This window comes from Patella vulgata, chromosome 1, assembly GCF_932274485.2.
Source record: "Patella vulgata chromosome 1, xgPatVulg1.2, whole genome shotgun sequence".
In the NCBI taxonomy this organism is placed as follows: Eukaryota; Metazoa; Mollusca; class Gastropoda; family Patellidae; genus Patella; species Patella vulgata.
In genome coordinates, this window is record NC_065879.2 from 43,110,613 (window position 1) to 43,123,722 (window position 13,110).

Here is a 13,110-nt window from a genome sequence, read left to right on the forward strand (position 1 = left end):
TCCCAAAGCAGCAACCAATCAAACTGCTTATCTCTGCTTACGCTAAGCAGAAAATTCTCATCCTCGAACTCCATTAGGGCATTCATATAATAGACACCTACGACAAGTGTGAACATTCTAACTCAATTAGAATGAGAGTTATTGTGTTCTAAAGTCTCGACCAATCAAATTGCTTATCGCTCAGCTTACCCTGAGCAGAAAATGCTTATTATCGACCTTAGTCAAGGTATTGATGTAATGAAACTATACACCAAGTTTCATCACTCTCACTTAATTAGAACTAAAGTAATTGCTCATCTCTGCTTATCCTAAGCAGAAAATGTTCATCTTCCAACTCCATCAAGGTATTGACCTAATAAACACCTACACCAAGTTTGAACATTCTAGCTCAATTAGAAGGTGAGTTATTGTGTTCCAAAGTCTCAGCCAATCAAATTGTTATCGCTCTGCTTATTCTGAGCAGAAAATGCTCATTATCGAACTTATTGATGTAATGAAACTATACACCAAGTTTCATCACTCTCACTTAATTAGAACTAAAGTTATCGTGTCCGAAAGTATCAACAAATTAAATTGCTTATCTCTGCTTACCCTAAGCAGAAAATGCTCATCTGCTTAGGACGCCATCAAGGCATTGACCTAATAAATATGGGGCGCCGTTTGTAAAATAATTATTTAATTTTTTTTATAGCAAAAAACATTAGATTTAACTCCGAATATATATATTTTGATAAATATTAGAACAAAAATGGCATATATGTAAATATCAAAAGATATTGTAGCTAAAAGTCGAGTTTTTGGTCTATGAAAAACTTAAAATGTTATATCTTGATTTCACATTGCTTAGTTAAATATATAGCTAAATGTGCCGTTTTCGTAGGTATAAATGCTAAATACTAAATCACTGAAAAATCTAAAGTTAAACATTTAGCTAAATATATAAACATTTAGCTAAATATATAAACATTTAAGCTAAATATATAAACATTTAGCTAAATATATAAACATTTAACTAAATATATATATTTAGTTAAATATATAAACAGTTAACTAAATATATAAATATCATGCTAAATATATATGTTTAGCTAAATGTATAAATATTTAACTAAATATATATTTGTGGTCCCGCCAATATTTATATTATCGTAAGCGACACAAAAAACTGTGCATAAAATGATGATGAATCAGTTAACCCAATATGTTGTGAACTTACCATATTTATGAGTGATCGATGTCTAACGTTACATATATGTGGGCATTATTAACGAATTGCGGGTGTAAGAACTAAGCTGAGCGTTCAGGTACCAGATAGTACTGTGTTGTGCAGTCAATGGAAAGTTGTACACTACTACGTCATCGTTTAGTGTGAAGTCGCTTACAACAATAATTATTTTACAAACAGCGTGGTACGGTTGCGCTTTGTAAATTTAACTATATGTTTAGCTAAATATATAATTATTTAGTTAAATATATAATTATTTAGCTAAATATATAAATATTTAGCTAAATATATATTATTTAGCTAAATATATATTATTTAGCTAAATATATATTATTTAGCTAAATATATAAATGTTTAACTAAATATATAAATGTTTAACTAAATATTTTAACATTTAAATAAATATATATTTAGCTAAATGTTTAACCATTTAACTAAATATTTATATATCATCAAATCTCTTGTTTTGGTCTTAATATTCAATGCTAAATGTTAAATATGAAAATAGAGACAAATCAAGAAATATTAATATATATTATGTTAAATATTGAGTTTTTGTTGTATTTTTAGTTTAAATATTAAAAGTGAAAAATTTGCACAAAAATCCAGATTTAACTATATATATAAATTTAAATTAAATCTAGTGTTTTTTGCTATATAAAAAGCTAAATAATTAATTTACAAACGGCGCCCCATAAATAAACGCCCACATCAAGTTTGAACATTTTAGCTCAATTAGAAAGAGAGTTATTGTGTCCCAAAAAGTGTGACAGACAGACCGACGAACCCATTTTTAATAGTCCCCTGCTTTCTTCGAAAGACAGGGGGACAAAAACAAATAGCTTTATATTTTAATTGGGATTCAAGTTGAGTATTGGTTTAACCAATAATAGGTGCACATGTACACTTTTAGCTCTCTTTTCAACGGTAAATAAAAAAATAAATGACATACATGTATATTGTTCATAAGAACCATTACGATTGAGCAATTAAAAGTTTGCGTAAACTATAAATCATGATAGTAGGCACAGTTTAAACGGATAATCTTTACATTTGATAATGACCTTTTTCATATTAAATGTCCTGAAGTAATGGTAACAAGCATTATCATGAATAAACCATTGCTATAGTTTACATTGTTCCACGAAGTTTGCTTGGAGACTAATAGCCCCGTCAGACCAGGGTGGCGTTCTTACTGACCAGAAAATGCACACGGTCGTCGACAAACGTGAACATAAAGCGAGAAAATGTCCCCAAAAATTACAAACTTGAAAAAGTCGAGTTCTTACAGCTTTCCAGGTCAGATAGCAGAACCTTGGCGTTTGTTTTGAACGTGCTCAAAACAAACGCCGTGACATGGTGATCATTGGCGACCATAGCACGATATCTGGTGTTCCACACGGTAAAGGACGCCACCCCGGTCTGACGGGGTTACAATCTAAATAGTCAATTTTGTTGTTTAAACTCTACTAAATAACCATATTGATTAAAGCTTTTTTGAAAAAAAGTCTGTTTTCATGAGAGAAAACCAGCGGTTGCCAGGCAAGATATGTCCACATTTTGCAAGAGATGGATAGAGAACAAGCTAAAACAAAATCACGATTTTTTTAACAATCAAGGGCCATAATCCAGGAATTTATGGTTTGAAATGTGCAAATATCGAAAAGGACTGAGATCTTTAGGACATAAACATACATTTTAAGTTTAATCAAATTTAAATCGGATAAAAATTGTGACTTCTGGAGGGTCATCAACCTTCGTATTACACACTTTTACACAATTTGCGTACAAAGAGCAGCCATTTTGTCGGGCAGTTTCTTTTTGATTTTCCCGAAATTCGAATTCAACCTTCATAAAAAATTGTGATAGAGAATCAACAGGCTAAAAAAAATACGATTTTCCGTACAAAAAGGGGCCATAATCCAGGAAGTGACGGTCTGATATGCGCAATTATCAAAAGGAACAGAGATCTTTTAGACGTAACCATATATTTTAAGTTTCATCAAAATCTGATAAAAATTGTGACTTCTAGAGGATCCACAACCTTGGTATGACATACTTTTACACTATTTGTGTCCAAGGACAGGAGCTGCCATTTTGTCAGGCTGTTTTGGTCCGATTATCACGAAATTGCAAGTCAATAGGGTGTAACAGTGATAAATTTAACGGTTTTTAAATGCCCACATTTTCATGTGGATGTAAATTGTCGTTGCCCCTGTCGTGGACACTCTACATGTCACAATTTTTATTTGATTTAGACGAAACTTAAAATATAGGTCTATCTCCCAACAATCTCGGTTCCTTTCGATATTGGCATAAATCGGACCATAACTTCATGAATTATGGCCCCTGATTATACGAAAAATCACGTGTTTAGCTTGTGGACACTCTACAGGTCACAATTTTCATCTGATTTTGATAAAACTTGCAGTACATGTTTATAGCTCGAAGATCTTGGTTTCTTTTGATATTCGCGCATATCGGATCGTAACTTCCTGAATTATGGCCCTTGATTATACGAAATAGAGCATTTTTAGCTTGTGGCTCCTCTAGAGGTAACAATTTTTATCTGATTGAGACAAACGTTTGAATATATCACCTTTACAACCTATCAATCGCCGAGTTCGAATTTCGTGAAAATGGGCCTAAAACTGCCGGACAAATGGCAGCCCCTTGTGCGCAAGTATATGGTATATCAAAGTTGTATGGACCCTCTAGAAGTCACAATTTTGATCCAATAAGAGGCCATTTTGTCTGGCAGTTTTTTACGAAATTCAAACCCAACCTTCATTGATGTGTAACTGATATATTTAATCGTTTTTTTAAAATTGAATACAAATTGTGACTTCTAGCGGGTCCACAAGCTAAACATGAGATTTTTCGAACAATTCGGGATCATAATCCAGGAAGTCACGTTTGGATATGCGCAATTATCGAAAGGCACCAAGATCTTTGTAATATAAACATAAATTTAAAGTTTCATCAAAATCGGATAAAATTTTGAGGCCTATAGAGGGTCAACAACCTTGATGTTGATATACCATATTTTTAAACTATTTGCGTACGAAGAGCCACCATTTTGTCTGGCAGTTTTGGTCCGATTTTCACGAAATTCAAACTAAACCGACATTACAGTGTTTTAAATCGGATAATAATTTTGACCTCTAGAGAGACCATAAGCTAAAAACACGATTTTTTCGTACAATCAAGGGCCATAATTAAGGAAGTTGCTATCCAATGTGCACGAATATCCATAAAGAACCAAGGTCCTTGGGTTAAAAACATGCATTTCAAGTTTCATCAAAATCAGATGAAAATTGTGACCTGTATGGTGTCCACAAGCTAAAAACGTGATTTTTCGTACAATCAGGGGCCATAACCCATTAAATTATGGTCCACATAAGCCAATATCGAAAGGAACTGAGATCTTTTTGAGAAAGACCTATATTTCAAGAGTTCATGATGAAGCCATTTACAAAGATTAAATAACAATAACAATAAGAAGTATAAGATTTAACCATCCACGCCCCCATACGCTCGAGCTACTATCAAAACCCACAAGAACCCAATTAAGGCCAGATTGTTGGCTTGTTCAAGAGACTGTTTTTTTACAATGTTGCTAAACACCTATCCAAGCTACTCGCCCCATTAGGAACATACTCTGCCTCCTTCATTAAAGACTCTGTTGAGTTTTGTAGGACAATTAGAGAAATAAGCCGTCCTAGAAGAATTGTGTCATACGATGTAGTTGATCTTTTATCTTCGTCAAGAAGCTATTGAAGCTCTCCACTCCCGAATAAACGACCTTTAAGTACCCTTGGAAACTAAATTATCTACAGACAGCATCCTAGAATTAGCTACAGTGTGCCTTGATTCCACATACTTTACCTGGGGGATGACCTATATAAATAAGCAAGTTAGTGGTTTACGTATGGACAGTCCCCTTTCACCATAAATTTCCGAAATTTTCATGACTGACTTCGAAGAACGCGCACTCAGAACCTCAACCTTACTCCAATTACTTGGCTAAACAAGGTCGACGATACGTTTGTGATACTGGATGAAAATGAATAAACAGCATCCCAGAATTAAATTCACCATTGTGACCGAGAAAGATGGAGCTCTACCGTTTTGAGATCTTCAAGTTGTGAAAGTAAACAATCAATTGAAAACTAAAATATATCGAAAACCAACCCATACAGATCAATATATTAATTACAACTCAAGCCATCCCCACTACATCAAACCAGCGGCTGCCAGGCAGGATACGCCCACATTTTGCAAGTGATGGATAGAGAACAAGCTAAAAACAAACGCCATAAAGGTATGGCCTGAAATGTGCAAATAACAAAAGGGACTGAGATCTTTGGGATATAAAGATCTGTTTTAAGTTTCATCAAAGTCGGATAAAAATTGTGACCTCTAGAGGGTCCACAACCTTCGTATTACACACTTCTACACAATTTGCGTACAAAGAGCGGGCATTTTGTTGGGCAGTTTCATTTCGATTTTCCCGAAATTCGAATTCAACCTTTTAAAATTCTACACAATCAAGCACCTTGGTACTTATGTGATGTTATCTCCTATCGTCAGTCAACTAGAACCACCAGATCTTCATCAGGAATACAACTTTTCGAGCCAAGATACAAGCAGGTGTTTTATGGCAAACGAGCGTTTTCTATTGCCGCCCCTCGTCTTTGGAATGCAACACCTTTAAACATCCGTAATGCACCATCACTTGAATGTTTTAAATCCCTACTAAAAACTCACCTTTTTAGCATAGCATATTATCAATTTTAATTATTATATTTGAGTCATTTATTTAAGCAATTTTTAATTTTGTTCTTAGACTTTTTTCTGAATTGATTTCTTTTTAATTATGCATCTACTTTTAACGTAAATGTTCTTTATAACATACATCTTTGTTTTCACTATGCTCTGTGATATTTTATTGTTTTTCATTTTATATTGTACCGCCTATTGAGATCTATCTTGATGTAATTGGCGTTAAATAATAAATATTATTATTATTATTATTATGGTGGAATGGTGATTTTTTATAAACGGTTTTTAAAAGCGGAAAAAAATTGTGACCTCTAGAGAATCTGCAAGCTAAAATTGCAAACAATCAGTGGCCATAATCCTGGAAGTTAAGCTCGGGTATCCACGATTATCAAAAGGAACCAAGACCTTATATAGTGTGTAATGGTGATATATTCACACATTTTTCTTAAATCGGATAACCAGCGACTGCCAGGCAGGATACGTCCACATTTTGCAAGAGATGGATAGAAACTAAGCTAAAAACAAACAGGATTTTTTGTACAAACAGGGGCAAAAATCCAGAAAGGTATGGTCTGAAATGCGCAAATATCAAAAGGGACTGAGGTCTTTGGGATATAAAGATATGTTTTAAGTTTCATCAAAATCGGATAAAAATTTTGACCTCTACAGGGACCACAACCTTCACATTGCATACTTTTACACAATTTGCGTACAAAGAGCGGCAGTTTCATTTCGATATTCCCAAAATTCGAATTCAACCTTTATTACGGTGGAACGGTGATATATTTAAACGTTTTTTACAATCGGAAAAAAAATTGTGCAATCTAAATATGTGATTTTTCAAACAATCAGGAGTCATAATCCAGGAGGTTACCACAATTATCAAAAGGAACCAAGATCTTAGTGTGTAATGGTGATATATTCACATGTTTGTTTTTTTTTTAAATTGGATAAAAATTGTGACCTCTACAATTTTGGCCCGATTTTAACGAAATTCAATCTCAATAAACATTACGGTGTAACGGTGATATTATTCGATCGTTTTTTTAAATCGGATAATAAATGTGACCTCTAGGGGGACCACAAGGTAAAAACGTGATATTTCATACAATAAGGGGCCATAATACAGGAAGTTACCATCCGATATGCCCGAATATCGAAAGGATCCAAGATCTTTGGGTTATAAATATGCATTTCAAGTTTCAACAATATCAGATCAAAATTGTGACCTTGAGAGGGTCCACAACTTTGATACACCAGATGTTTAGACTAATATTATTGTGTACTAAGGGCGGCCATTTTGTATGGCAATTTTCGTACGATTCTCACGGAATTTGAACTCAACCAAAATTACGATGTAGCGGTGATATATTTAAACGTTTTTTTTTTAAATCGCATAATAATTGTGATCTCTTGAGGGACCTCAAGCTAAAAACCAATTTTTAGTACAATCAGGGACCATAATTCAGGAAGTTACGTTACGAACATAACGAACCAAGTTACGAACCAAGATCTTTGGGTTATTAACTTACATTTCAAGTTTCATCAAAATCAGAAGAAAATTGTGACCTAGAGGGTCTACAACCTTGATATACCATATTTTTACACTATTTGCGTACGAGGGGCGGCCATTTTGTCTGTGGAATGGTGATATATTAAAACGTTTTTCTTTTAAATCGGATAAAAATTATGACCTCTATAGGGTCCACAAGCTAAAAACGTGATTTCTCGTACAATCAGGGGCCATAATTCAGGAAGTTACGATTCGATACGTACGAAAATGGAAAGGAACAAAGATATGCATTTCAAGTTTCATCAAAATCAGATGAAAATTGTGACCTCCAGAGGGTCCACAACCCCGATACACAATATTTTGACACTATCTGCGAACAAGGGGTGGCCATTTTGCCCGTCTGTTTCGGTCGGATTTTCGAACTCAACCATCCTTAGGGTGTAACGGTGATATATTCAAACGTTTTTTTTTTTTAAATCGGTTAAAAATTGTGACCTTTATAGGGTCCACAAGCTAAAAACATTATTCAGTGACCATAATTTAGGATGTTATGGTCCAATATGCGCGAATATCAAAAGGAACCGAGATCTGTGGGTTATAAACATACATTTTAAGTTTAACCCAAATCGGATAAAAATTGTGACCTCTACAGTGTTGACAAGCTACAAAGGTGATTTTTCGTACAATCAGGGGCTATAATCCATGAAGTTACAGTCCGATACATGCCAATATCGAAAGGAACCAAGATCTCAGGGTGATAAACCTATATTTCAAGTTTCGTTGAAATCGGATAAAAATTGTGACCTGTAGAGTGTTCACAAACAATTGTGGGCAGACGGACAGGGGCGACGACAATATACGCCCACATGAAAATGTGGGCATATAAAAAGCCTTCATATCAACCCTAGCACGCAGAGCCATAAGCATTTGTGAACCTGAATTCCTTCAGGATCAATTGGAACATCTACGTCATGTGTTTTGCAACTTGAATAATTACACCCCATCACTAGTCAATAAGCAAATCAATGAAACAACAAAAAACACCAAAAGAGACCAACAAAAACACAAAAAGGGATGATCAGAATAACCTTGCCATTTTATGGCAACCTATCATATCAAGTCAGTAATTTACTTAAGTGCAACATCGATACTACATTCTCTGTCCCTACCACCTTGAAACAGATACTGAAAGCTAATGGCAAACAAAAGCCAACCCTTCCCATTCAGCCTAAAGGAGTTGTCTACCAAGTGAACTGCTCCTATGATCTATCATAAATTGGTGAAACTAAACGACCCCTATAGATAAACGAATATCGGAACACAGATCCAAAGCTGCTACCAACAACTCAGCCATAGCGGAGCATCTTCATAACCACCCGCAGCATAGAATCGAATGGAACGAGGTGCAGATTCTAACAACCAACTGAGATTGGGCTATGTGGTGTTTGTATCTCTAATTATTAGTGTTATCTATATTTTGGGAAATGGTCTCATCTTTTTTACCTCATTAACATAATATGGTTTTACCCAATGGCTCCCTTTGAATGCTTTCATAGTTAATATTATCCTTTGCCTGGAATGTAAGCCTATTAGCTTGTTTTGTTTTTTGTTTAATCTAATACTTCTTATTGTTATTTAATCTTTGTAAATGGCTTCATCATGAACTCTTATATACACTCAAAAAAAGTAGGGGATATTCAGAAACAATACAAAACTGTGGAAATGCCTACTGTTTTTATTAGAGGTAACCAGGGTATGTTAATAACAGGTCAATTGCCTACACATGAACATAAACAGTTCATATGGGTGGCTTATCTGACGGCCCCATTTCACTTGAAAGAGATACACTGTCAAAAGTGAAAATGGACATTTTTGATTTTTGTCTTAATAATGAGTAATTGCTCCACCAATCCTCATACATTCAGCAATACGGCGTGGCATGCTCCTAATCAACCATCCAATCATGATTTGGGGTAATCTGACCCACTCCTCTTGCAGTGCCACGGTCAGTTCTTGCAGTGTTGTCGGTTGATGTTGACGAACACGTCTCCCGATCAAATTAAACGCAACACACTAAAGCAAAGGTAAGTTAAACAGTAAATCTTATGCAAGAACCGATTGGAAAGCTAACATGGATAGGATAAACCAGCAAGCGGCAGTTTTCATCAACCCTTCCTTGAAGTGTCAAAATTTGACAATGAACCCCTCCAACGTGTATGGCGCTAGTGCGTGTCACACATGCAGCTCAGTGGTTCTGTTGGGGCGATAAGTTCTTCATCTGTGAACATACTCTCAAAGCATGTCAAGTGTCCATGACTATTTATCATATCACAACCTGCATAGGTATTTGCATTTCAATATCCCCTACTTTTTGAAGAGTATACATGTATATTAAACTCAAGTATACTAAATGTCTTTGTGGGTCTGACACCTAAACACTAAACCCACAAAGATTACATCTACCAATCTAGAAACAAGATGCATATATGTCCGCATATATGCTGTCTCCACAGATCAACTACCAAATAATACGTTTTTTATTAAATAAAGGGATGAACATCCAACTAAACCGACTCCATGGTCTAAGGCCGCAAATGGAAAGATTGCAAAATCTTATTCTAAAAACAGGAGGAAGCCTCGGCTCTCCTATGTTTTGTCTGCGATATCACTTCTGTGGAAGCCGATGTTAAACCACCAGGCAGTAGTAGTAGTGAATGTCATTGTGCTTGATAACGATACGAGGATACTTGTCGAAATGTCGTGTTTTTAGAATAAAACCAGTGATTTTTTCCCATAAAAATTGTGTTTTGTTAATGCGACGGCATAATACATCCAAATGAAAATGTGGGCATATAAAAACAGATACAAGGAAAACAGAACATCACCAGTTCTAACCTCACTACCAATCAAGAATGAAAAAAGACACGTTTCCATTTTCTTAAAGTAATCATGAAGAAAGACTTTAACCCTATTTACATTACAAAGTTTAAGCATGCCACGGTTAAATTTTTTGTAGTGTAAACGGGTAAAACATAAGCGTGCCATACTGAGTACAGTGCCAATCAACCGCCATGATTGTTTTCATTACGGTAATTTGCATAGGGACTGAATTTAGCTTTTCTGTGAATAGTTCCACATATGGCATGCCTGGCACGGTTCCGAGACCGGTTATTTTAGAGTAATGTAAATGGGTCAATTTCTTGAAATTTATTGCGGCCTGGTACCGTGCCGAGATTGGCGTGCTTATCACAGCCATGTGTAAATGGGGCTTATGTCTGGTATAAATTTCAGTGATGCCTACCAAATTATTTACAAATTAAGAAACCAGAAAATAAATGGTATGGCCTTCAAATCTCAGTTACTTTCTTTATACTCTTTTTATTAATGTATCTCTGTGCCAAAGGCTCAAACAATATGATCATTGCACCTACTATGGCAATCAATGCTACAAACATAAAGGAATTATCCCAGGTACCAGTACCATCACGAAGACCACCTGAAAATATATCAACATATCTTTAATAGTTTGTGTTGTAACATATATATTATACATTTTCTTGGGTTAATAATACTTGTGAAGTAAGGCAAAGGGTAATTTGTGGTCATAAAAATCTTGACCTACATTGGATCATGAGAATCGGTTGACTTTTAAAGATCATATCTAACCTGAGGAAGCTGACAGCTGGTAGATCTTCCAGCCGTTATAAAATCTAATGAAATAGGGTTTAACTTCCTACTGTTCTGCTCCAATTGGGCTAATGAAGACATGCGTTCAGAAATTTTGCCTACACAGCGGCACTACGGGCTACTCTTATTCTGAATTCTAACTGTCAAGTGTCAAGGGTTCTTATACGTGCACGGCACCTCGGTTTTCCATACCATCCAAACAACTATACGTTGTCCCTTGCCAGGCGCTGTGTCCTACACCACTGACAAACGTGAACCACGCCGAAAAATACTCATGTACTTCACACTTGGACCACCAGGTTAGTGAGCCAACATCTTAGGCACTGAGCCACTGCGTCTCCTCGAGCTGTTATGAACGACTAATGGTAGTCAAGAATAAAGTGGGAATCCAATCTAACTTTAAATAGTTTAATAAACATCATTCTTACCTACTATAGGGGGACCCCCTAATAAACCAATTGTCATTCCAAATCCAACAAAACCAAATGCACCGGACAGATTCTCGATTCCTAGAGTGTCCACCAACACCACAGCAATCAGTGCAATATAGGCACCCGCAAAAAATCCATAAGTACTACAATATGCGATTAATGCTGCATAACCCTTAACAAATGGTAAAATAAGACTTAACACTCCACTTATACCCATTGTAAACATAAACTCATACTTTCTTGGTACTAATCTAAGATCAGAGAACCAACCAAAAAAAATTCTTCCAACTAGATCTGATATTCCAATGATAGACACCATCAGAGCACTAGTTGATTTATCCAATCCAATTTCTTCTCCATAAGATGGTACCATAATAAAAACATTTGGGTATGCAAAATTGGTGACAGAAGTTGAAGTAAGAAACACAAGAAAGACAGGATTTGTTAATAATTTCCAATCAAACATTGGTGAGGCTTTAGTCTTTGAATCTAATAACTGTTGACCTTCCACCGGTTTTGAAAGTATTTGTGTTGTGTCTGCTGTCAAAGCATTATTTTTTGTAGTACCATTTAAATCGGACATTTCTTCTACATTAAGAATATTATTCCTGGAACCATTTTGTTCTAATTTTTCTAAAAGCACTTCTTTGGCTTCAGTTGGATGACTTTCAATTGTACTTTTCAAAACTTTATTCCTGATTTTTCTGTCTTTATAGCTTGATATGGGCCTAAAAAGCATGGCACAGACACAACAATTAAACATAATTGCTCCTAAAAGTAATAACGCTCCTCCTAACCCATACCACACAATAAATTTATTGATGCAGATGGGAAACAGAAATGTTCCTACACCACTCCCAGACACAGATAAACCATTAGCTAGAGCTCTGTATTTTTTAAAATGATGTCCGACAAACACAATGCATGGAGCGTAACTTAACCCAAATCCGAAACCTGAAATAGAAAGGGCGAGTTAATCAAGTTTAATGTCCCCTCCACTCAGGTCATTTTGGGACTAAGATACGGTTCTTTACGGTGAAAACCTGAAGACAACCCATGGGGTTAGACATTCCATCAAAACCATGACACTTGCATGAAGTGATAGACCACTCAGTTTATGCCACCTCAGTGTTTTAACATAATAAACTAAACACTCAAGATAAAGTCCCTGCTTCTTGAGTAAAAGCAACTTAGAACTTAGTGGGATTGTTCATTATACAAGACTTATTGGAAATTATTAAAAATCAACAGGCTTTTTCAACGAAATGGTAACTTTAGCTTGTGGAAAGACGGGTGACACCAATATAGAAAGATAGGTTGCCAGGCAACGAAACATACGCCCACAGCAGCTAAATCGTCCGGGGAGTCAACAAGAGTTGTCGCATATTTTTACTTTTTTCGGTAATTAAACATTTATAATACATTAAAATCTGATTAAGAGTAACAACTAATTAAGTAATTATCCGAAA

The 13,110-nt window shown here is 35.4% G+C and overlaps 1 protein-coding gene across 3 annotated transcripts in view; it reads right to left on the reverse strand.

The window, feature by feature from the left end:
- Positions 1-1,703: 1,703 nt before the first annotated feature.
- Positions 1,704-13,110, reverse strand: part of LOC126820850 (monocarboxylate transporter 12-B) — a 44,999-nt gene continuing 33,592 nt past the window's right edge. For all 3 annotated transcript variants that reach the window (XM_050548993.2, XM_050548983.2, XM_050548978.2), the window contains 2 exons: positions 11,639-12,595; positions 1,704-11,019 (listed from right to left, as the gene is read on the reverse strand). In XM_050548993.2, coding sequence (XP_050404950.1) covers positions 10,871-11,019; positions 11,639-12,595 — 1,106 coding nt within the window. In that variant the 3' untranslated portion in view covers positions 1,704-10,870. The remainder of the gene's footprint in view (positions 11,020-11,638; positions 12,596-13,110) is intronic.